We start from the raw sequence: 24,825 nt of genomic DNA on the forward strand, positions 1-24,825 counted from the left end.
GGGTGGGGCAGGATGGGGGGGAGAGCACAGCCTGGGCTCTGTGGCAAGCAGGGTGGGTTCTGTTTCAGGGCCGGGGCTGATTTTCATCATCTACCCGGAGGCCATCGCCACGCTCCCGCTGTCCTCGGCCTGGGCCGTGGTCTTCTTCATCATGCTGCTCACCCTGGGTATCGACAGTGCTGTGAGTAACCTGTCCTGTGCTCGGCACTTGGGTTCCTTCCACCCAAGGGGGCCCCGCCCTCCCAGGGCCAGGCAAGATCCCTGGGCTCACGGACGGCCCCCAGACCTGTGCTCAACTTGGGCGAGCCCTGCGATTATTTGGGAGACCTTTCTTGGGGCTGGGGTGAGTGGTGACTGGAGTTTAACTTTTCCTTTATCCCTCTACTCTGGGGTACCCGTGTGACCTGCCCTGAGCCACCTACAGATCCTGGACATGTGCACATACATGTACACACACATACACAAATGCATGCACACACACATACACGAACGCATGCACACACACATACACAAATGCACGCACACACATACATGAACACACACATGAACACACACATGCATGCATGCACTCACACATACATGCGCACGCACAAACGCACACACACATGCGCGCACACACATGCACACATGCGCACACACATGCACGCACGTGCAGCAGGGCCCCAGCCACCAAAGACTTGGCTCAGGACACCAGAGTGGTGGGGCCTTGGAGGGCACACAGCAGGTCCTTCATATCTCATGGCTTTCCCTGGAACCCTCGGCGACCCCACGAGGAATGTGGAGGGCAACAGCAGTTCCTGGCACCCACCAACCCCAGGCCTGGCCCTGAATGCTTTGTGTGTGGCCCCTGCACCTCCAGCTGCTGGGGGTGGCGGGTGGAGCCCTCGATCAGCCCTGGGCCTGCTAGACTTTCTCAGGCTCCTTCTTCCCTGTCAGCTGCAGGGGACCTAAGTACCCAGAATCCCTTTCCTTATAAACGCGGGTCATGCACCTGGCCCCCACTCATATCCTATCCAGCTCGGCCACAGCTCTTGGGTTGACCACAGGCCTCGTGTTCCTGACATGGGAGCATGAAGGGGGGGCCTGGACCGAGACCGAGCAAGGTGAAGAAGGTCACTACGTAGGAGTCAGGTGCCTGGATGGCATCTCACAGGAGGATGCCTGGAGTTGGGAGGCTCCATCGAGAAGGTGTAGCCAATGGCCGGGCCAGGTGCACCCAAAAGCTTTGCGTGGGGGGCGCGTCTTGCTCAGGAAAATCTGGCTGAGCCGAGCCTGTGCAGCAGCAGTGGTCGGGGTGGTGGTGTTTTAGCCACACCGCATCTTACCCACCCAGAGACATCGAAGACGCTGCAAACCCTCTACCGTGGATAGAGTGGTCCCTCTGGGTCCTCTCTCTTGTGGTCGTGCCGCCATAGAAGCCCTCACCAATAGCTGTCCTCACTACCAGGCGTCCTGCACCCTGGACAGCCGCATGGCCCCTGTTCCGTGTCCTTCTCTGGGTGTGCATCCCCTGGGTGACAAGTAGATCTTGGCCCAGGCTGCGGACAGGAGCGCTGCCAGCCTGCAGCCCGACCCTGTGCTCTGTGTGCAGATGGGTGGTATGGAGTCGGTGATCACCGGGCTCATCGACGAGTTCCAGCTGCTGCATAGACACCGTGAGCTCTTCACGCTCTTCATCGTCCTGGCGACCTTCCTTCTCTCCCTGTTCTGTGTCACCAATGTACGTACCATTTGCCGGCTTCGCCTTCTCCTGGTCATGTCTCCTTACATGTGGCACGGGGCGCCCTGGCTGGGACTGTCAGGCCAGACAGAACCACAGCACTTTCAGGAAGCTGCGTCCCCACCCACCCCAGAGAGTGACTCACAGCAGTGCACAGGGTAACTGCATATGGGAGCTTGGTCCCAGAGTCACTTCAGCACCGGGACAGCTCCCCCAGAAGCGCCCGAGGCTGAAGCTGCCTCCCTCTAGGGTTTGGGGACTGGGGGACACTGGGGGTGTGGTGGCAGAGCCCATCTATGTGGGAGGGGGTGGCAGAGCCTATCTACATGGGAGGGGGAGCCCAGGCCACGTGCTCTCCAAGGGAGGCACTGCCAAGTTCCACGTTTGGTTGCTTCTATTTCTAATTGCACACGAAGCCCTGGGAAGGGAAAGGAGAGGTCATTTTTATTTTTATTTTTTTGTGATGGACGTGGCCCTAAGTAGCTGCATGTGGATTGAATTTTAGGGACTCAAAGCAGAGTTTGCACTGAGTGAAACCATTTGTGTGCACAGTGAGTCCCGGGCCAGGTTGACCTTTGGGGAAAGCCCTTCTGCAGGTCCACAGACTCCCTCTCTTCCAGGGTGGCATCTACGTCTTCACACTCCTGGACCATTTTGCAGCCGGCACGTCCATCCTCTTTGGAGTGCTCATCGAAGCCATCGGAGTGGCCTGGTTCTACGGTGAGTCTGGGGAGAGGGAGCCAGGCCCACGCCCTCTTGTTTGGTGGCTGTGCCACTCCCCTTCTGACAAAGCCGCTGTGAGGACACACCTTTCAGCTGCCGGAAGCCTGGGTTGTGATCATCACAGCTCCGCACAGGGGAGAGGCTTGGCCCTGGTCCTTTCGATGGGATCAGTGAGGTGCTTAGCTTGGATGGCGGCCGGAAGACACACACTGTGGTCAGAGGTGTTCACAGTGGCCGGGCGTCTTCCGCCTCCATGCTGGAGGCACTGGTGAGCCCATCCCACACAATCAGATCCATGCTGGGGGTTTCAGCAGGGATGTGACATGCTGCATTTCAAAGGTGCCGTCATGGCCTTGCCTGCTGACCAGAGCCCCAGAGCAGTCGGGGCGTGATGGCCAGCAGGCGGCTCTCCAACGGATGCCCCAACGGGTGCAGCTCCTGGCCCACTGGTCTGCCCCAGCTGGGTCCTGGGATGTCCACGAGGGGTTTAAACAGCAACAGAAAACCCAGCCTGGAGCCAGGGCTGCCCCTTCCCTGCGTGCTCACCTGGACAAGTCACCTCGACTCCCCTCAGTTCTCTCTTCTGTAAGACGGGCCGGAGGGCCAGCTCCACTCACCTGGCCAGGTCGCTTCCGGGGAGGTGGCAAGGCTGAACCCGGGCATCTCACCATGAACGTGCAGGCTGGGTGCGGTGACCTGTGACCCAGCACTTTGGGAGGCTGAGGTGGGCAGGTCACGAGGTCAAGAGATCAAGACTGTCCTGGCCATCATGGTGAAACCCCATCTCTACCAAAAAAAAAAAAAAAAAAAAAATATCCGGGCGAGGTGGCGCACGGCTATAATCCCAGCCACTCGGGAGGCTGCAGCTTTTCTGAAGACACAGCGATGGTGTACTTACGACAGAATATGATTCAGCTTGAACCCGGAAGGCGGAGGTTACAGTGACCCAAGACTGTGCCACTGCACTCCAGCCTGGGCGACAGAGTGAGGCTCCGTTTCAAAAAATAAAAAAAAATGTGGGGATCCGGCTGAACGTCTGTGGTGCTGCGTGAGCCCCAGTTTTGGAGGACGCCCAGCTCCCCTGCAAACAAGGGGGTCATGCCTCAGAGCCATGGAATTTATAGCCAGATAAACGCCCTGGCTTTCAGACAAATCAGAGAAATAGCTCCTATTCTGAGAATGTTGTTTTCAGTGCTGGTTTTCAGTGTTGCTGTACAGAAAAGGGAAATATCAACGTCGTCGTACTTTCACAGGTGCCTGGAATCAATACTTTGTCTATCGCTTTCATTGTCATGTTCCCTGAACAAAACATAGACCTTCACAGAGGAAGGGAGAAAGTGCCTGGAATTCACCAGCGCCATGGCCTCTGGAACCACGGGAGATGGGGAGAAGCTGGCCCTGGTGAACTGAGCCTCCGAAGACTGAGATCTGTGTTATTTTTCCAAAGAGAAATCCACACCCCTCTCATCTAAATCAAACACAATCTGTGCTCTAGTAAGCTGCGGAATACGCCGGGCTTCCAGTGCGCCGCGGTCCTGTAGGTCTTGGAGCTGATGACTCCTGCTCCGGCAGGGGCCCGGGAGGAAGGGTCTGGGGGCTGAGGGGCCTTAGGGACGCCCCCCTTGGCTTCTTCTGGCCTCACCTCTCTGCATCCCCGCTGCCTCCCACGTCCATCTCTCATGTCCAGGGCTCGGATGCCGGGGTGGGGTGTGCAGAGGGGATTCCGCGTGGAGGCTTCTTTCTGAGGGGACACGGGACAACTGCCAGACTTGCCCCAGATCTCAGCAGATCAGCTGCGGGCACACGAGTCACAGACCAGGCCAGATGTGGGGGGAGAGCTCACTCTTAAGGTCTTATGGTCAGTTCCTAGAACTTTGATGATACCAGTGAAAGAAAAATAGGCCTTTCTAAAGCAGACTGCTGGTAATTGCTTTTGGGGAGAAAAAAATGTTTATTATGTTTCTCGAAATAGCTTTTCTGAAGACACAGTAACAGTATACTTACACAACGGAATATGGTTCGGCCCTAAAACGAAAGGGAATGCTGAGGTGGCTGCAGCTTGGGTGGCCTCAGGGACACTCTCCAGGGAGTAAGCCAGTCGCAGAGGCCCCGTGCTGCGTGACTCCACTGACGGGAGGTGCCCACAGGAGTCACATTCATTCAGACAAAAAGCAGATGGTGCCGGGGTCTGGCCGGGGTTGGGGGTCGGGAGGAGTTGGCGTTTCATGGGGGCAGAATTTCGTTTTGGAAGATGGAGTTCTGAAGATGGTGGTGGTGATGGTTACACAGTACGTGAATGTATTAATACATTATGAACTCTACACATAAAAATGGCTAAAATGGGAAGTTTTATGTTATATGTATTTTACCACAATCTTTTTAAGTGAACAAGGAGTACCGGTGGCAGAGGGAGGCAGGGAGAGCCGTGGGATGAGGAGGAGGACCCGAGGGGCTGTTGCTGGGGTGCGGGGAGCTCCTGCCGGGGTGCGGCTCTTCCTGGTGGGTCTCCAGGGTGGAGCGGACATGTGAGCTCCCACCCGTCAGTGAGGCACCCAGTGGGCTGGGGTGTGGCCCGGCCCCTTCCACAGGAGGCTGGGTGCAGCCGGAGCCTGGGGCTGGTAGGTGGGACCCTTGGGGGTCAGCAAGGACCCCCACGTGTGTCTAGCATCAGGGGAATGCACTGCCCTGATGGGCGCTGATGCTGCCTCTTCTCCCCTCAGGCGTCGGGCAGTTCAGCGATGACATCCAGCAGATGACCGGGCAGCGGCCCAGCCTGTACTGGCGGCTGTGCTGGAAGCTGGTCAGCCCCTGCTTCCTCCTGGTAAGGGACCTCTGGTCGCCTGCCCCTCCCCCTGCCCACTGCCCCCACTCTGGCACCTGCCCCGAGGTCCAGCGCCCGCATGTGGGTTGTTGCTTGAGCAAACTGTGTGCACAGGAGGCTGCGGGCAGGACCTGGGGTGGGCCCCTAAAGGCTGCTTTGAGACTGAGCTCACCGTGGCTGGAGTCAGGGGCCTCAGGACTCGGCCCAAAAGGGCAGGCTGGTCCCCGAACTCATCTCTAGTCTCCTGAAGGTGCCTTCCGCCCTACCCTCTAGACCCACCAAGAAAACCTCAGGTGTGGCCCCAGGTGGTCTTGGACCCCTGCCACAGCCCGTGTGAGGCCTGCACTTGGGCTGTGCCGCTGTGTTGGGAGGGGAAGCTGGAGGTGAGTCTGGCCATCCACTCACGTCTACCCGTGAGGATCAAGGTTGAAGTTAGAGCTTCCGGGGTGGCAGGGACAGAGGGTGCCGAGTGCTAGAGACCCTGAGAGTAAAAGGGACTTGGCCCTGTCCCGTTGCTCACGCAGGCCTCCCTCTGGCTCAGCAGGGGCCTCGGCCCTGTCCCGTTGCCTCCCTCTGACTCAGCAGCATCACTGCGTCCAGTAGGCACTTACTTCTATCATCTGGGCCGGGCCGCTGAGTCAGGGCCCACCGGGCAAGGCCGTGGGAGTTTGTAAATAGAGTTTTGTTGGCACGTGGCCACGGCCATCCGTTAGGGATTGCCTGCAGTGCTTCCCCGGCTGAACCACAGAGGCCCAGAGGCTCACAAAGCAAAGCTGTGCCGCCTGGTCTGGGCAGGAGACCTAAGAACTGCCCAGGTCTAAGCAGAGCATCCGTGAGCTGTTCACAGAGAGAAGCACCTCCCGAGTCCAGCAGGCACGAGGTGGGGCCTGAAACAGGGCAGGGGACTCAGGCCGCACCCGCTCATGGACCAAGGCTGGTCCCGGGGTCAGCAGGGCCTGCGTGCGTGGAGATCCCTCGTCACCTGCACACAGCAGGTGGGACAGCCCCGTAGTTGCAAGCAGAGAGGTTCCAGGGTACAGGAAAGAGATGAGAGACAGGCCCTATCCCGGAAAAGCTCGACATAGTGTGACAGAAGCCGCCCGGCATCTTGTAGAAATTCCACCGTATCTGAGCTCCAGGCCGCGTGGCATGACTGCACGTAAGTGTTCCAAGCCCAGTTAACTGTGCTTGTGAGGCTCCCATTGAAGGCTCCTGGATGCACGGGGCAGCCTTTTAACAGGACACAGACTACACGGCTGTTCACAGCAGAAAGTGAGGAAGCCCTCCCAGAGAGTCAGACTCCCGCCCACCTCCCGCTCTCCCCCGCCTTTAGTTGAAACAGCCGTTCTGCATGAGGACGTCGGCTCCCCTTGAGGGGGTGTCTCCTCTTAACGCCCAGAGGGCTGACCTCGATCTTAGGAGATAAAATGTTCTACTGATCTTAGACTAAATCTTCTAACTTCATACAGAAATACATGTTGTACAGTTTTAGATAAACCTACAAACTATACGAAACAGGACTTCATTTTGCCAACTTGAGAGAAACATGACCATTTCATTGCTCTATGTCATTTTATATTTAGTATTACAGTGCAAGTCCTATGAAGTTTTGATTTTAGCAGAAACACAATGTCTGTATTATCATCTATTTCTTCAGGCTGTGGCGTCGTCCCCTGCCCTCTGGCGTGTGCTGGCCTCTGGTTGTAAGGGGTGTACACGCTCCAGACTTGTTCAGATGACTCTGTGGCAGATGACGCCACAGCACTGCTAAAGGGAAATTATGCCGGAGCAAAGGCAACTCACATGGGCAGACTGTGGCCTGGGGAGGCATAGTTCTTTCTAAGAAAAGCAGTATCTAGCAAGAAGTTGAACAGTACAAGAAAGCACGTTACAGCCATACCTACATGTGAGATATACAAGACCGACATGTCCAGGGATGCACGCGTGGTCTTTAAAGCGTGCTCAGGGCTCTCTGCGCAGCGGAGGCCGGCCCCCAATCCCAGATGCCCCAGGACGCTGGCTTTGCTCGCCAAATTGCTGCGCACCCTGGCCTTGGTCACGTGACAGACACAACCCTAACCCCCATCCCAGTCCTTCACTACCCAGCTCCAAACCTGCAGGTGGCTCGAAGCAGCGTGTGAAGAAGATGCTGAGACTGGCATGAGACATGCATCCAACATGCTTTTCGTGTGCAAGGCTTGGATGTTTTAACTTTTCTGAAATTGAGGAAAAATGGACAATTTGGAAAAAAATGCATTTTGAGCTACATCATAAACCATATCTATCAGAACTTCCCTTGTCTCCTTGGGAAGGACTCAGGTACACAGAACACACATGTAGGCACGCAGTACACATGTGAGTGCACAGAACACATTCAGGTGTGAGGTGCATGTGGAGGATCTTTTTAGATGGCGGTGCATGTTTGTGGAGTGGAGGAACAAATGCATGAGCTGCCTCAGGAGAAGCCTCCGGAGAGGGGGAAGCTGCCCCTCCAAGTGGCATCCATCCCACCCTCTGTGTTACCTTCGTGGTGGTGGTTCTGAGACAGGTCTGTGACTTCATCAGATTTGCTTCTAGAAAGAGTAGAGATACGGAGCCCGGATGGCCCTAGGGTGGTCCTGCATCGGTCACAGTTGTGTCTTCAGGCCATGGATCATAGATTCAGTGGATGGGCTGGTGGCCAGTTTTGTGTTTGTTGTGATTTCAAGCAAGGAATAGAACAAGGTGGGATAGGGCAGGAAGGAATGGGATGGGATGGGACGGGGTAGGACAGGATCTGGTGTAATAGAACAGGATGGGATGGGATAGAACACGATAGGATGGGAGGGGAGGAGAGGGGACAAAACAGGAGGGGAGGGGAGGGGAGGGAACAGGATAGGACAGGACAGGCTAGATCATGCCTCAGGAGGACATAGATTGCCTGGGATGCCCTGCTGCCATGTCTGCAGGCCTGGCCGGGTTCTGCATGTGCACAGCTGTAGGGGCTGAGAGACCCTCTGCCATGAAGTACCTGCCCCATCCCTGCTTTGTCCTGGCACCGCCGGCTGAAAGCTGCCTGACCTGTGTCTGCTGGTTTCAGTTCGTGGTCGTGGTCAGCATCGTGACCTTCAGGCCCCCCCACTATGGAGCCTACATCTTCCCCGACTGGGCCAACGCGCTGGGCTGGGTCATCGCCACGTCCTCCATGGCCATGGTGCCCATCTATGCGGCCTACAAGTTCTGCAGCCTGCCTGGGTCCTTTCGAGAGGTGGGTATTGGACGCGGCACCTTCACCTGAGTGCGAGGCCACCAGAAAGGCTCCGTGGCTGTCCGTGGCCCCAGTCCTCACCTGCCTGGGTCATCTGTGACCAAGAGGAGGAGACTGGAGGTGGCCACCACAACAGTGTGTGTGTGTGTCCACCTGCACACCTGTGTCCATGGGTGTGTATATGTATGTGTATTCATGTGTGTGTCTTTATGTATGTCCACGTGTATGTGTCTATGTGTGTATGTGTCTATGTGTGCATGTACCTGTATGTATGTCCACTGTATCTCCGTGTATGTATGTGCTGTCTCCATGTGCACGTGTGTGTGCGCCTGTGCTCACATGTGTGTCCGAGTGTTTGTGTGTACTGAGTGCATGCATGCCTACACACTATGGTGTGTGGTGGGGCGGACACAGCAGCCATCTGAGGGCAGTAGAATCAGGGGTGACCTAGTTCCCCCCAGGACCGAGCCCCACTTTGGCTGAACAGGGGCAGCTGGAGCCCCAGGCAGTGGAGGAAGCTCTGTGGAGTCCCTGACACGCATCTCCTTTCCTCGCTTGGTTTTGCCACCTTTGTGTGGAGGAAAGGCAGGTGGACCAGTCACGCGGTCCTCCTTTAACACCCTGCTCTGTGGTTCCCGGAAGACACAAAGACATGCCTTGCTTGGAAGAGGGTTGCCCTCACCTGAGAGCCCACCACTGGGAGCTCCCCAAAGCTGCTTCCTTAAATCCCAGCCTTTCTCGGAAAGAACTGGCTTGGCCCTGAGCCCCAAAACCCTGGAGTGGCACCTGCTGTGTTCAAGAATCCACCTTAGGGCCACACGGTGTCCCCTGGGCTCAGACATGCACAGGTGCTCCCAGGCTGGCACTGAACCCGTCTCTCCAGCAGCCCGGCCAGGCCAGGGCCCAGTGCAGGCAAAGCACAGTGTGTGGCTGGGGGCTTCTGTGGAGTGGGAGGGGCTCTGGGGCTGCCATGGCCCTAGGAAAGCTGATGACACCCTGCTGTGGACGGTCCCTCTCAGACCCCCAGGCGCTGACCTGCCAGGACCCAGCGCAGGGGAAGAGCGGGCAGCCAGGCAGTCCCTGCAGGGAGAGAGCTCCTCTGGGAGGCTGGATGGACTCGGGAGGCGGGGCCCAGGTCACCACAGAGCTGGAGGACGCCTGCAACCCGGTGGGCCTGAATAGCCAGTGCCCTTACCCCTCGCACAGCCAAACTCTGAACATAAGCCAAGTAAAACCTCAGCAGTTGAGCCAGGTGCAAGTGGAATTGTGGTGATGACATAGGGTGGAGCCACACACAGGGGTCCCTGGGAGAGGTTCACCTGGCCTCAGAGATCCAGACACAGACATCCAGGTCTCCGAGTGTGAGCTCCTGAAGATGCTGCCTGCTCTGGGAGGACTTGGTGCCATCCAGGCCCCAGGAGCTGCTGCGGCAGGCAGTGAAAGAAAGGCAGGTTCCGCATTCACTCCCCAGGAGCTGCAGGTGACAAAAAGCAAGTGCTCCTGGAACATGTCAGCTGCAGGTGGCCCCGACGCAGCCCACCTGGGTGTGAGCACTTTCTTACTCAGAGCCCAGCACATGTGATGACTTAGAGACAAGGGCCATCTCCAGGACCATGTTTTATTTCAAGCGAGGGCTCAAATGCTGATGTCCTGCTCTGCACTAGACTTTAAGGGGACTGTCAGGATGTCCGCTTCGGGCCTGACCGCTGTCCGGTCGGTGTGGGCACTGGCAGTGTTAAGTCAGTGGTGGGCGCTGGTGGTGTGGACGCTGGCGGGTGGGCATTGGCAGGTGAGGAGGGCTGGTGGTGAGGGTGCTGGCAGGTGAGGGTCCTGGCAGTGTGAGTCAGTGGTGGGTGCTGGCGGTGGGTGCTGGTCTGCACTGGCCCCCGCACTCTCCTTCTCTTTCAGAAACTGGCCTACGCCATCGCGCCCGAGAAGGACCGCGAGCTGGTGGACAGAGGGGAGGTGCGCCAGTTCACGGTGAGGTCGCGGTCCCCGCTGGGCCTCTCTCAGGGGAATTCAGAATGATCCCAAGCTCGGTGTACTTAGCCCCCAGAGGGCTCCGAGGCTGGTGTAGACGAGGCTGGTGTAGATGGTATTCATTTACTCAGCCAGCATGCACTCTATGAGGACAGGCTGCCAGCAGTGGCAGGTGACAATGGAGACGTGCACCTGGGACGGGGGCGCATGACACGGGGGCCCCGGGAGGTGCGTCTGCACGCACCCCTGAGGAAAGCATGGCCCTTGCAAAGACCTGGGCATGTCCCAGACCATGGGAGCAGTGCCCTGTGGGGCCGGCTGAGCCAGCTTAAGGACCAGCAAGGGACCTGCCCGCCTCATGGGGGCACGAGGGACAGTGGAGGGGAGGCTTGGGCCTGGCCATGGGGAGCCACAGGGAGCCCTGGAGGGGCTGGGAGAGGCCTGGGAGCCTAGGGCGGGCTTCAAGTGAGAGGATGGTCACACCAGGTGTTTCCTGCACCCTGGGAGCCATCCAGGTGTGTGCGCACACACTCATGGCACGCAGTGGAGCAGGTACATTCCTGAGACACAGAGTAAACACTTGATGTGTTTTTACTCCCACAACCCTAAGAGGTAGCCCACCACTCTCTCTACACAAGGGTCCCTGAGACCCAGAGAGGCCCTGGAATGTGCCCAAGATCACAGAGCTGGCCAGCAGGAGAGGAGCCTGGGCTGTGCCCTGGGCCTGTGGCAGTGTCCTCCTCCACCCCAGAGCGGCCTCAGCTCCGACCTGATTCCAGACACTAAAGTCAGCCTGATGCTGACAGCAGAGTCCAATGCACAGCAAAGGGGAGAGAAGGTCGTAGTGTGGAGGGCACCACGGCCCCACCTTGGACCTGCCTCTTCCCTCTGGCCACCTCTCTGCACCTCGTCCTTGTAAACAGTTCTCCCAGCAGGGGTCTCATGAGCTCACGCCTGAGGAGCCCAGCATGGACCTGCCTGAGGAGCCCAGCATGGGGCAAGAGCAAGGATGCAGGCAGAGGGAGGGGGCACTGTGTGCCTGGGAGGTGGGGGGTGATGTCAGGCAGAACAAGACGCTGAGCAGGGAACAGGCCAGGAGGCAGTGGGGAGAAGCCACCTCTAGGCACACATCTGCCCAGCTTGTTCCTCCTCCCAGCAAGTCAGGTTCTGGTGTGGGCTCTGCCTCCCTCCCTTGGCACCCTTTCCTCTGTCCTCTCAGTGACTTGCCTGCTCCAAACACAGGAGGAGTGTCCAGGCATCCCACCCCATCCGTCCAGGGGATGCCAGCCCTTCTCCACTGGCCTCCGGTCCAGCTCCACCACAGCCTCTCTCCTCTGAGAGTCCTATACCTGGGGGTCTTACACTTTGTATAGGATCTTGCTAGTCTTCTCAGATATCCAAATTTGACTTCATGTGGGATTCTCGCTGTGCGTCCTGTTGCATTAATCTCAGCTACTGTTTTTGTCATTTCTTCCTCTGCTTTTCTTGGATCTACTCTGTTGTAGTTTTGCTAACTTTTTAATTTGGACTTTAGATTATTAATTTTCATCCTTTATTCTTTTCTAATGTAAGCACTCAAGGCTATGAATTTCCCTCAAAATACTCCATGTGCTGCATTCCACATTTTTTTACATAGCGTTTTTCTTTATATTTTAGTTCTAAGTATATTTTAATTTCCATTGTGACTTTGTCAACTCATAACTTGCTTAAAAGTCTGTTTTTAAATTGCCAAATATATGGGGATGTTTTACTCATCTTTTTGTTTTTAATTTCCAAATTAATTTCATTGTTCTCAAACACACATGATACCTATTATTTAAGATGTATTGGTCGGGCATGGTGGTTTACGCCTGTAATCCCAGCACTTTGGAAGGCTTAGGCGAGTGGATCACAGAACATTCTGGCTGACACCCTGAAACCCCATCTCTACTAAAAATACAAAAAAAAAAAAAAAAAAAAAAAAACTAGCCGGGCATGGTGGCAGGCGCCTGTAGTCCCAGCTACTCAGGAGGCTGAGGCAGGAGAATGGCGGGAACCCGGGAGGTGGAGCTTGCAGTGAGCTGAGATCGCGCCACTGTACTCCAGCCTGGGCGACAGAGCAAGACTCTATCTCAAAATAAACAAACAAACAAATAAACAAATAAATAAAATGTATTGAGACTTCTTTAGGGCCTTGCACCTGATCAACTTTGATAAACGTTGCACATCTTTTAGATGAATGTGCTATTCTCTAATTGTCAATACACAGTTCTGCTTCTGTCCATTTGAGTAGGCTTGTATATCGTGTTACCCACGTTGTCTACACTTTCTCAATTTTAGGGGTGCTTGACCGTGAGTAATTGAGAGATGCCTGTGGCATATTCTTCCTCGATAGTACATTTGTCTGCTGTTCCCCTCAGTTCTATCTGGTTTTGCTCTCTGTAGTCTGAGGCTGTTTTCTGAGGTTGATCCGTGTCTGGAATGACCATCTCTTCCTGCTGACGTGAACGCATCTTCGCCCCCTAATGATGCTTTTGGTCTTAAAGTCTGATTGTCTGGGATGAATACAGTTGCACCAGGTGTCTTTTGAGTTTGCCTGAAATATCTTTTGCAATCTGTTAACTTTCACCTTTGCAGCGATCTTAAGATTTAAGTGTCTTTTGCAAACCCAGCATACACCTAGAATTTTTTACTCTGACAATTGGGCAGGTTAATCCATTTACATTTGTTATGATTATTTATATATTTGAACTTGATTCTACTATCTTTCTAGTCTATTTGTCCCATTTTTAGTGTTTATTTTTCTCCCTTTTTGCCTTTTTATAGATTGATTTTTCTTTCTTGGTTCACTCATTTTTGTTATTCTGTTTATTTCTCTCTACTTGGCTTAGAACTTATATACTTTATTTTTTATTTATTTATTTATTTATTTATTTATTTTGAGATGGAGTCTTGTTCCATCACCCAGGCTGGAGTGCAGTGGTGTGATCTCTGCTCACTGCAACCTCCACCTCCCGGGTTCAAGCAATTTTCCTGCCTCGGCCTCTCAATGGCTGGGATTACAGGCGCCCACCACCACACCTGGATAATTTTGTGTTTTTAGTAGAGACAGGGTTTGATCGTGTTGGCCAGACTGGTCTCGAACTCCTGACCTCAAGTGATCTGCCCACCTCTGCCTCCCAGAATGCTGGGTTTATAGCCGTGAGCCACTGTGCCTGGCCTTATTCTATTCTTTTAATAGCTACTCTTGAGGTTGTACCATACATATTTCACTTAAACTCTACAGTTAAACCGTATTTTAACCCCATCCCATTACGAGGACTTAAATCTTCCTCCTACTGATGAATATGCCACGGTTGCTGAGATCTATTTCTGTCTTTTTAACCCACTGTTATTAGACACTGTTACTGTTCTCGTTGCTGTTATTATTTTGTATGGACTCATCCTGTTCCTTGGACTAATGTGCATGCTTGGGTATTTATTGGTTTCCATACTTTTGTTATAGACTTCTTTCCTTCTAGGACCATTTTCTTGCTTTTCAAAAAGCATCCTTCAGACATTCCTTTGAGGAGGTCTCTTGCTAACCTCCCTCGCTATTGGTGTCTGGGAACATCTTTATGCTGTTCTCATTCACGAGAGCACTGTTGTGGGCTCAGGGGTCCAGGCTGACGGTGACTCTCCCTGCGTTTTGGAAGCAGCAGTGTTCTACGGCTGTGCTGAGATGTGTGGACCTGTGAGCCTGCTCTGTGGTGGGCTCTGTCCTCACCCCTGCACACGGCCAAAGTTCCTGTAATTTCCGTGTTGCGGGTTCACTGTGGAGTGTCGGGACCTGGGTTTCTTTTTTATTTATCCTCTCTGGATATGTTGTGTAGCCACATCTGCGGATTCACAAATCTTGTCATTCCGTGAATTTTGCAGCCACACGTTGAAAGATTGCCGTCTGCCTTTCTGTGTTTTCCGTTATGAGGCTCTGGTGTATCCACTTTGCCCCGGGTCCTCCAGGTCTCTTACCTCACTTAGATTTTGTTTTCATTCGAATCTTAGGTGCACAGTTGAGTAGCACACTCTTATCATTAATCCACATGTGGCCATTTTAAATTATTAATTTGTCTACATAACAAACAGACCCTTGTGAGCCCACAGCAGGAAAAGTAGACACTGTGGAAACTGCCTGCCCTGCACCCATCTGTCTCTGAGTCTAGCTTGATCTTTCCCTTGCCATTCTTACAATTTCATTTGTTACATCTCTAGATATTCCTAGGTTCCTAAAAAGTGTATTATTTGGCTTCAACATTTGGTGTAGCCCTAACCAACCCCTACTGAAGCAAGACCCTGTGCACATTCCATGCAAATCCCCGAGAATCGTGATTGTTCCTGGCTGGAGGAGCAGGCACTGTGCCCAGCCCTGTGTGGGCATCAGAGGTGGTTCTCTCCCCAGCCTCCTCATACACAGTGGGTGTGCGCGACTGAACCCTCAGTGGGGGTCCTGGGCCATCGTCCCGGGTCTTCTCTCTGTGTGGCCACCTCCTCTCTGGTGCTCTGGCCTGCAAACTGCAGCCACCTCCATTTCCCTCGCTCTCCTTTCCAGCCTCTCAACCCAGGGAGTGCACCATGCTGCACCCTCACTGTGCTGCAATCTGGAAACTCCCTTGAGGCAGCGAGCAGGGTGTCGGGGGCGCTCCTTGTTGTCTCCCCTCAGGGACCACTGACCCTTATGGTCTGGTGCCAACAGTCTGGAAGGCCATTGGTGTATGTGTTTTGTTTATTTGGGGGTTGTTCGGTCCCTGTTATTCTGTCTAGGTCAGAAATGTCTGTGTCCATAGCTACGCTTCGCCTGCTGTGACTGGTCCCTGACCGTCCGTCATGTAAACAAACCGTAGCTCAGCTATGGATGCTCCGCTTCCCACTGCCCTGCCCGGTTCAGCATCCCGGCCATTCTCTTTCCTACTTCATCTCTGGAAGCCGCGTGTGCTCTGCTGTTTCTTGTGAAATTCTCATCACTGTGATGTGCATGTGTCACTTTTTCAAGGGTCCCCTGTGTGGCCCTTGTAATATCTGTTGCAACAGCTCCGGTCCTTTGGGATCAAACTGAGGTCTGGTTTCTGGGGACTCACGTAGAGTGGGCTGCTGTCTTCTGTTTCTAGTCTTTATTTTACATTTATGGCTTGATCTTAATCTGTGGGAATCTGGGAGCCCCCAAGCACACCTCCCTCCAGAGGGGGACCTTCTGCTTTTGTCAGAGGGCAGGACAGAGAACTGCTTCACCCCGGGGCTACGGGGCTCACAGCCGGAGTCCCAAGCATGGCTCCTTCATCGCTGGCCTGAAGTGGGGCTGCCACCCAGAACCTCTGCTCTAGGGCTGCAGCCGCTGGGCCACCCCTGGCTGTGGGTCCCGGCCAGGCTCCCTGCCCCAGCTTCCTTCACTGAGCCCCGAGCTGCACCTGGATGCTGCCTGTGCTGGCGTCAACTGTGGCTGCTCCAGGCCCCCGGTAGACCCCTGGCCTGCAGTGTGATCCCACCCAGGCTGAGGAGGTCCCTGCAGGCTTTCGGTGGAGGGGCCGGAGGAACCTGTGATGTGGCCAGTGGTAGCTTCAGTGGCTTTCCATGGCTGGCAGTTTTGTCAGAAGCAGCCCTGCGTGCCCCTGTTTGGAAATGTTTATGAAGCACACTTCTTGCCATTGAGTGCTATCGAGGGGCTTGTGCTCACAAACAGGCTGAACTAACGGCTGCATAATAGCAGGCAGTGACATTTGCTGGCGGTCTAAATAACTGCTCTTGTCTATGTCGTCAGTCCCTCAGCAGTCAGGACACCCTGCTCCTGCACCCGCCTGGGTCGCAGAGAGCAAGACGGAGCTGCAGAGGTAGCGTGTCACTTGGATGGAGCATCTGAGGCCCCCAGGAAAGTGGGGTGACCTGGGGGAGAGGTGACATCACCACATCACACCCAAGTCACTGGGGTACAATCTGGAACCAGCCTCGGATTGAGGGTGCCCGGCATCTCTCAGGCTCAGCAGCTGATCAATATGCCCCAGAGGCCACCATGGCCACCACGGCAACCACGGTCTCACAGCTTTTTAAAAAATCAAGTAATAATTGATTTATAGAAGTTTGAGCGAGGCATCGGGTCCCTGGCACCCGTCAGGGGCGTGTTGGTCCAGGCCCCCGACGAGCCTCCCCCTCTCCCAGGGCACGTGGCCGGGAGGCTGCAGGCTGCTCACTGCCTTCAGCTGCTCTTAGCCACAAGACGGGGCATCGCCCCAGGGCTGCCCTTCTCCCAGCAGCCACACTCTCCATTTCGGAATAAACCTGTTTTCTTTCCAGCTCCGCCACTGGCTCAAGGTGTAGAGGGAGCAGAGACGAAGACCCCGGGGAGTCATCCCGCAGTGGGAGAGACACGAACAAACCAAGGAAATCTGAGTTTCAAGAGAAAGGAGGGCAACTTCTACTCTTCAACCTCTACTGAAAACACAACCAAGCAGAAGACGCTTCTGACTGTTCACACCTTTCCGTGCCGGGAGCGCCTCGCCGTGTCTTGTGTTGCTGTAATAAAGACGTAGATCCGTGCAGTGAGGTCCACCCCATTCCCGTCCCTGCAGGGCAGAAAAATGTCTAACTTCATGCCGTCTGTGTGAGGCTGGCTCCCTCCCTCCCTGCTCCCGGCTCCCGGCTCCGAGGCTGCCCCAGGGGCACTGTGTTCTCAGGCGGGGATCACGATCCTTGTAGACGCACCTGTGCTGAGAATCCGAGAATCCCTGTGCTCACAGTAGCTTCCTGGACCATTTACTTTGCCCATATTAAAAAGCCAAGTGTTCCGCTTGGTTTAGCTGTGCAGAAGGTGAAATGGAGGAAACCACGGATTCACGCCAAGTCCTTTCCTGACGCGTGGCTCCCAGCAGAGGCTGGAAACTGAGCGTTCAGTTGATACGTCGCAGTCTGTTCAGAGGCATTGGAGGACAGGGGTCCTGGTACGTCTCACCAGGAAATTCTGTTTATGTTCTTGTAGCAGAGAGAAATAAAACTCCTTGAAACCAGCTCAGGCTACTGCCACTCGGGCAGCCTGTGGGTCCTTTCGGTGTAGGGAAAGCCCTGGCAGGAGCGTGTCCTATTCCCGGACACATGCAGGACCCCACAGGAGCGTGTCCTATTCCCAGACGCATGCAGGGCCCCTGCAGGAGCGTGTACTACCCCCGGATGCATGCAGGGCCCCACAGCTGTGTGTCCTATTCCCGGATGCATGCAGGGCCCCACAGGAGCGTGTCCTATTCCCGGACACATGCAGGACCCCACAGGAGCATGTCCTACCCCCGGATGCATGCAGGGCCCCACAGCTGTGTGTCCTATCCCCGGATGCATGCAGGGCCCCACAGGAGTGTGTCCTATTCCCGGACGCATGCAGGACCCCACAGGAGAGTGTCCTATTCCCGGATGCACGCAGGGCCCCACAGGAGCGTATACTACCCCAGGATGCATGCAGAGCCCCCATGCAGGCAGCCTGCAGACCACACTCTGCCTGGCCTTGAGCCATGACCTCCAGGAAGAGACCCCACTGGAATTTTATTTCTCTCAGGTGCATGTCACATCAGTAACAACAGTTTCTATGTTTGGGAATGGCTTTTTAAAATCATATTTACCTGTGAATCAAAACAAATTCAAGAATGCAGTATCTGCAAACCTGCCTGCTGATACTGCAGTTTTTGTTTACAAGAATAATTAGCAATACTGAGTGAAGGATGTTGGCCAAAAGCTGCTTTCCACGGCACGCTGCCCTCTGCCACTGACAGGAAGGTGGATGCCATAGTTTGAATTCGTGCCTCGAGTCGGTGGGCCTGCCTGCGTGTTGCCCAAGGGCAGGGTCCGTGCAGGGCCAGTCATGGCTGTTCTCTGCAAGTGGACGTGGGCTCCAGGGGCTGGAGTGTGATGCTCAGTGGGAGCCGTCAGCCTGTGAAGTGCCAGGCGGCTGCATTTAGCACAGAGGATGGCTTCCCCATCGCCTTCTGGGGAGGGGCTCCGTGTAGCGACCCAGGTGTTGTCCGTGTCTGTCGACCTCTCTCTAGTCAGCATCGTGTGGGTCCCTAAGCACAATAAAAGACGTCCACAATGGAAAAACTGCCTCAGCCTCCTTGCCTTGTTTCCTCTGGGCGCCATCCATTTACACAGGCCGAGCTCACCTGCTCACACCCTGAGGTCAGCTTCCGCCCCACCCCAGCCCACCCAAGCAAGCCCTTCCTCACCTGATGCCCCTTGCCCATCTCTCCTTCTGGCCTCCCCTAAAGCCTAGATGTTAGAGGTAACACATCCACTATGCTCCCACGCAGGTGTGCTGGCTGTGACCTGCCCCCCGCCCCAGGCTCCCACACAGGTTGCTGGGTGTGATCTGCCCCCCTCCCCTGGCTCCCATGCAGATGTGCTGGGTGTGACCTGTTTCCCCTTCCCTGGGCTCCCATACAGTGTTGGGTGCAGTGGTGACCCTCACCCAGGTCCGCATTCCTGCAGGGTCCCCTGTGGCAGGTCATGGCACCTGCTTTATGTTGTGCCCACTTGCTCAGGCTGGACCTCCGTGCCATCCTGCACCACTCTCCCCCAGCCCCTCACCTGCCTGTCAACATTCTTGTGGGCTCCCCACGTGTCCAGACTCCAACCATACTGCCTGGCCACTGCCGCTGCCCACCCCAAGAGCCCCTTCCAAGCCCCGTCCCAGATCTTAGTGGCTCCTGGCCCTCAGTCCAAGTGTCTTTCGTTGCTCTGTGGCCTAAAGGATTCTTCTAGATACCAACAGATCAGGCCACATCCCAAGGAAACCCCAGAGTTATCCTGGTGCTTGGAGTAAATGCCAGTGCCCTCAGCATGACCTGTGATAGGATGGCAGCCACCCCTTCCAGGCAGTGACCTGTGATAAGACGTGCCACTCCTGCCAGCCCCACCTGCAGCCCTGCCCCGAACTGCCTGAGGGCACACCCCACACCGAGGGCTCTGTGCCCAGCAGCACGTGGAGCACTGCTACTGCTGCATTGTAGCAGGTGCCACACGCACATGGCTGCATGTGGACAGGAAGGACGCTCACGCCTTTCAGGTGGGTGTGTGAACTCTGTGGCAGGACAAGTGCTGTGCTGCCTACGAGGGCTGAACCTGCCTGTAGCCTTACTGGTGCTCCCCACCCTCCCCGTTGTCACATAGGATGCCCCTTACCCTCGGGGCGGCTACACCCCCCTGCTGCAGGTGCTGCCCTAACAGTTCACACCTGGAGCCCCCAGGTGTGATCCCTGCTGACAACTCAGGTCTGGGGTCCTGGTAGATACTATGTGGGTGGCCATAAGTCACTACGTGGGCTGAGACTTGAAGGACTCTGACAGCATCATGGGCAACTGTATTAAGCCCCAGCAATTGGAGAGGTGGGCTCCGGGGCTGGGTGGGTCTCCTCTGCCTGTGGTCCCAGCAGCTCAGCAGCAGGGGCCGGCCCAGATGGCCATTGGTCACAGAGACAGCTGGGCTTTGCTGAGTGGGTCATGGTCCAGCCTAGGCCCATGCCACTGAAGCCTTTCTCAGAGGTGTGGGGTCTGCAGGGACTGGTCACAGGTGGACCCAGGATCAGGGCACCAGGGGAAGAACCAGCTGAGGACCTCCCCCAGTCCCAAAACAAAGGCACAGCAGTCCCCGAGCAGGGAGGAGTGAGGACCCACATGTGGGATCCCGCCTCTCTGGCATGTGAGCTGTGGATGGCATCTGGTGCCAGCCCCATGCCCGCTGGCTGCTGGCGAGCTTGCAGGCTCTGCAGGCAACCAGAATAACATACTGCAGGTGCACACGGGGTCCTCGCGCTGAGTGATTTACTCAGGGAGTGGCTGAGGGAGCAGGTGAGGGAGGGGCACTTACACCCTGAATGTAGAAAGAACTCCACAAGTCCATAAGGAAGAGGCAGACACCCCATCAGAAAAGTGGACAGAAACCTTGAATGACTGCCAGCAAGGGAAAATGCCCACGTGGCCGACAAACCTATGAAAAGAGGCCCAACCTCACCGGTAGTCCTGGAAATGCAGTCAGCCGCCACAGGACGCGGAAGCGCAATCACAGCAGCCAGGCTTTGGAAAGTCTGAGCCCCCGTGTGGCTGTGTGTGGACAGGAAGGACACTCGCACCTTTCAGATGGGTGAGTGAACTCCGTGGCAGGAGAACCACGAGGGCTGAACCTGCCTGCAGTCTTACTGCTGCTCCCCACCCTCCCTGTTGTCACATAGGGTGCCCCTTACCCTCGGGGGTGGCCACGCCCCCCTGCTGCAGGTGCCATGCCAACAGCTCACACCTGGAGCCCCCAGGGCCTGCCTTGGGCAGCTGGGCCCTCGTTCAGGGGCTCCTGGAATTGAAGCCTGTGCCAGGGTGGCCCAGGGCCAGACCCTGACCACCCTGAGGTCAAAGCCCCCATCCAGACCTGCAGTCTGATGTATGTCCAGAGTCCCCGTCAGGACCACTGGACCCCACCTGAAACCACGTCTGCTCCGGCCTCTCCCTTCCCTTGGCCTGTTTCCCGCTCTCTCCTTCTGGTTTTCTCCTGCGAGTCCCAGTGAGGCAGGAGTACAACAATCTCCACTCAAGAGTCTGCAGGATTCCAACCTAAGGGAGACAATCACAAGCCCCACAGTTCTCTCTGCATGCCTGACGGAGACACATGGAGAGGCGTGTGCAGTGGCCATAAAAGCCGAGACTAGGAACAGCAGGAAGGGCCAGCACTGAGTGGGCGCTCATGGCAGGAAGGGTCCGTGAGCTGCAGCACTGGCTAGTGGGGTGGTGGGAAAAGCTGAATTGTATCCCCTGAGAAGGCTGAAGTCCTGACTCCTTATGTGAAAATAAGGTCGTTGCAGATGCAATTAGACAAGACGAGGTCATATCTGAGTAGGGTGGGCCCTAAATCCAATATGACAGGGACCCTATAAGAGAAGAGGAGAGACACTGAGACCCTAAATCCAACACAACTGGTATCCTTGGAAGGGGAGGACAGACAGTGAAACAGAGACCAGGACAGGACCGCCGTGTGACAATGGAGGCAGACATCAAGATATGCGCCTGCAAACCAAGGCTCACTGAGGGCTGCCAGCCGTCACCAGGGGCTGAAGACACACACACAGAACAGATGCTGCCCCAGAGCCTCAACAGGAACCAACACTGCCAACACCGTGATTTCAAACTTCTGGCCTCCAGAGCTGTGAGATGACAAACTTCTGCTGTTTCAAGCACCCAGTTTGTGGTGGACGTTCCCAGGGCGCTAGAGAAAGCACGTCCATCCTGCCTGGGTGTTTGGGTATCTGAGACACTACCAGCCCTTAGGACGCCTTCCCAGGCTTCACTCTCCTTCCTATCCTGTAATTCCTCTTGTTCCCTCATCTGGAACTACCTTCTTTTTGTTCTCACCATGAACTTTCCAACCTTAACCCACTAGCTCCTATGCCATGTCAGCTTCCCCTAGACATCACCACTGGAAGTCTGCTCCCACTCCAGCTTCCGGGTTCTGGCCCTTGGCCAGTGTTCCTTGAAACCCCCATTCTCCCCAGGTCTTCTCCAGCAGGTGTCATATTGAAGGCAGATGACTCATTGTCTCTTTTCCCAGCAGGAACTGTGTTAGTCTCACTCACTTCAGCCAGTGTTTTGAACAGGCCCGGTACATGGAAGACAGTGGCATTTAATATATGTTTACAGATGGATGAATGAATGGGTGGGTGAAGGGGCAGGTGGGTGGATAGACGGGTGGATAGATAAGGGATGAATGGATAGATGGAAGGCTGGATGGATGAAAGGAGAGAGAGAAAAGGGTGGGAGAGAGAGAAAGGGATAAGCAGATTGATGAATGCACAGGTGGGTTAACAATGGACGATGGCGGGATGGCTGGACGAACAAAACGGACGAGTGGATAGCCGGACGGATGGATGGGCAAATGGAACGAATGGACGCCGAGGAGCAGGTGAGGAGCACCCTCAGACGGACGGGACAAAGTTGTTAAAGAAAGCGATGCCGATGAGCAGGAAAAGGCGGAGCAGGATGGCCGGGGCATGGACGGCTGATCACAGCCGTGGATGGATAAATGGATAGTTGGATGGATGGGCAGGCAGATGATGGCTGGATGAATAGATGGATGGATGGGTGGACAGATGAATGGGTAGGTGAATGGATGGATGAGCGGATGGGTTGATGATGGATGGATGGATAGGCAGATGGGTGGGTGGGTATGTGATGGATGGATGAATGAATAGGTGGATGGAAGATGGATGGATAGATGGATGAATGGATGGATGGACCAGTGGATTTGTGGATGGATGGATGGATGGATGGATGGATGGATGGATGGATGGGTAGATGGGTGAATGGATGTGTGGGCAGGTTATGGATGGATGGAGGGATGGATGATGGAGGTGTGGATGGATGGATGCATGAATACGGCGGATGGATGACGGACGCAATGGATGGATGGATGGATGGATGGATGGATGGATGGATGGATGGATGGGTGAATGGATGTGTGGGCAGGTTATGGATGGATGGATGGATAGATAGATGAATGGATGAGTGGATGGATAGATGGATGCTTGGGTGGATGGATAGATGAAGGTGTGGATGGATGGACGGATGGATGGATGAAGAAGATGAAAGGGATGGATATAGGATGGAGGTGGATGGATGGAGGATGGATGGATGGAGGTGTGGATGGATGGACGGATGGATGGATGTATAGATGGATGGATGGGTGGATGGATAGATGGAGGTGGATGGATGGATGGATGGATGGAATGGATGCATGGGTGGATGGATAGATGGATGCATGGATAGACAGACGGATGGATGATGGATGGAGGAATGGATGAGTGGATGGGTGGGTGGAGGGATAGATAGATTTGCAGATGGATGGGAGGTCCTGGATGACATGTACAAATCTACCATTCTGGTCCAATCTCAAATTCCCCTACAGGGCTGGCTGTGTGGATGCCGCATTTAGCACTCGTTCTCCAAGGAGGGTTGCGCTCTTTAATACAAATGAAATATGTTAACTTCAAAATGTCTGAAGAAGTCTTTTCTTCTCACACTAAGTCCGTGCAGAACCCAAGTTCCCTGGGAGGGATGAGCCCGCCAGAGCCCGCTTTGGTGCTGGACGGGAGGCCCACCCTCTACACCCTGCACTTTACCATCGGATTTGTGCTCTTCGTCAAGTGACCTTTAGACACACGGCCTGGGTTTTTAAAGCCGGAAAAAACTATACAATGTTTCCTTTGAGAGAAGCATTTTAATAAAGGTTCGGCAACAGTGAAATACGCGGCTGAAAGGGTAAACGGATTCCTCTGTTTGGCTTGTTTTGGTTTTCACTCCACAATCCTCCTTTAATCTCTGTGGATTCATTTGACTGGCTCAAAGGTCACAGCCTCTACCTGTTTCCTGATGTCTGACAACAGAAAAAAACCCACCTTTTTTGAAACACAATTCATTAGCAAATCCTACGTTCCCTGGTGCCTCGCCTGCTCTCCTTCTCCTGAGGATGCACCAGGTCACAAACACAGCCGGCCCTGGTGCCACGGCCAGGACCCATGATTCCCAGCAGGACAGAGCCGAGGGTACTCATGCCCTACCGACAGATGGGTGTCCTACAAACCAGCTGCCACTCTGCCAGTGCCTGACTCAGGGAGCTGGGGGAAAGCAAAAATGAAACCGATGGTCACACCCTGGCCTCCTCCTCCCCTCACCCCAGCCTGTCACTTAAGGGAACCAGGGCCATGCTGAGCTAGGCAGGGCCTGACCTGCAGCCCCTAGCTGCTCTGTGCAGCCAAGAGTGAGAACCGTGGCACCAGCCATGACCCACAGTTGTCAGCATCCCCACAGAGGACAGGAACCTCCGAGAACCACCCTACTGGCAGAGAGGGCCAAGGGCTGTTCTGTGATACCTGTGTCTCAGGTGTGTGTGGGAGAGGCAGGCAGATATTCAGACAGAGAGAGGGGCAGAGAGACAGAAAGAGACTCAGAGAAGCAGAGAGAACTTAGCTCAGAGTCAAAGACTTTGGAGGGCCCTCCCCTAGGCAGGGTGGTCGGCCATCCCAGTCTGCCCCGGACTGAGGGGTTTCCTGGATTCAGGATTTCTGGGACCTGTGGTCGCCCCTGTCCTTACTCCTGGCCAGCCTTGCTCTGCTGAGTTCGGGAGAGCAGCCCCGGGCAGGGAAGACTGAGGAAGGGGCATTGAGCCCGAGATGGGGGTGGCAGAGGGAGATCACAGGGGAGCAGGTGCGGCAGGCTCAGACCAGCTCCCCACGTGTCGGGGTGCAGCAGGGGCAGCAGCGGCTGTGCACACCGGGAGGGCGGTGTTTGGGGTGAACCGCAGGTGCCGAGCTCC

The 24,825-nt window shown here is 55.2% G+C and overlaps 1 protein-coding gene across 1 annotated transcript in view; it reads left to right on the top strand.

The window, feature by feature from the left end:
- The window catches only part of SLC6A3 (solute carrier family 6 member 3), a 50,201-nt gene extending 31,623 nt beyond the window's left edge, over nt 1–18,578 (top strand). The window contains exons 9-15 of the mRNA XM_003899462.4: nt 69–181; nt 1,592–1,720; nt 2,341–2,440; nt 5,164–5,264; nt 8,344–8,511; nt 10,420–10,491; nt 16,792–18,578. Of these exons, the coding sequence (XP_003899511.1) occupies nt 69–181; nt 1,592–1,720; nt 2,341–2,440; nt 5,164–5,264; nt 8,344–8,511; nt 10,420–10,491; nt 16,792–16,815 (707 nt within the window). The 3' untranslated portion in view covers nt 16,816–18,578. The remainder of the gene's footprint in view (nt 1–68; nt 182–1,591; nt 1,721–2,340; nt 2,441–5,163; nt 5,265–8,343; nt 8,512–10,419; nt 10,492–16,791) is intronic.
- The last annotated feature ends 6,247 nt before the right edge of the window (nt 18,579–24,825 follow it).

This window comes from Papio anubis, chromosome 5 (assembly GCF_008728515.1).
Source record: "Papio anubis isolate 15944 chromosome 5, Panubis1.0, whole genome shotgun sequence".
In the NCBI taxonomy this organism is placed as follows: Eukaryota; Metazoa; Chordata; class Mammalia; order Primates; family Cercopithecidae; genus Papio; species Papio anubis.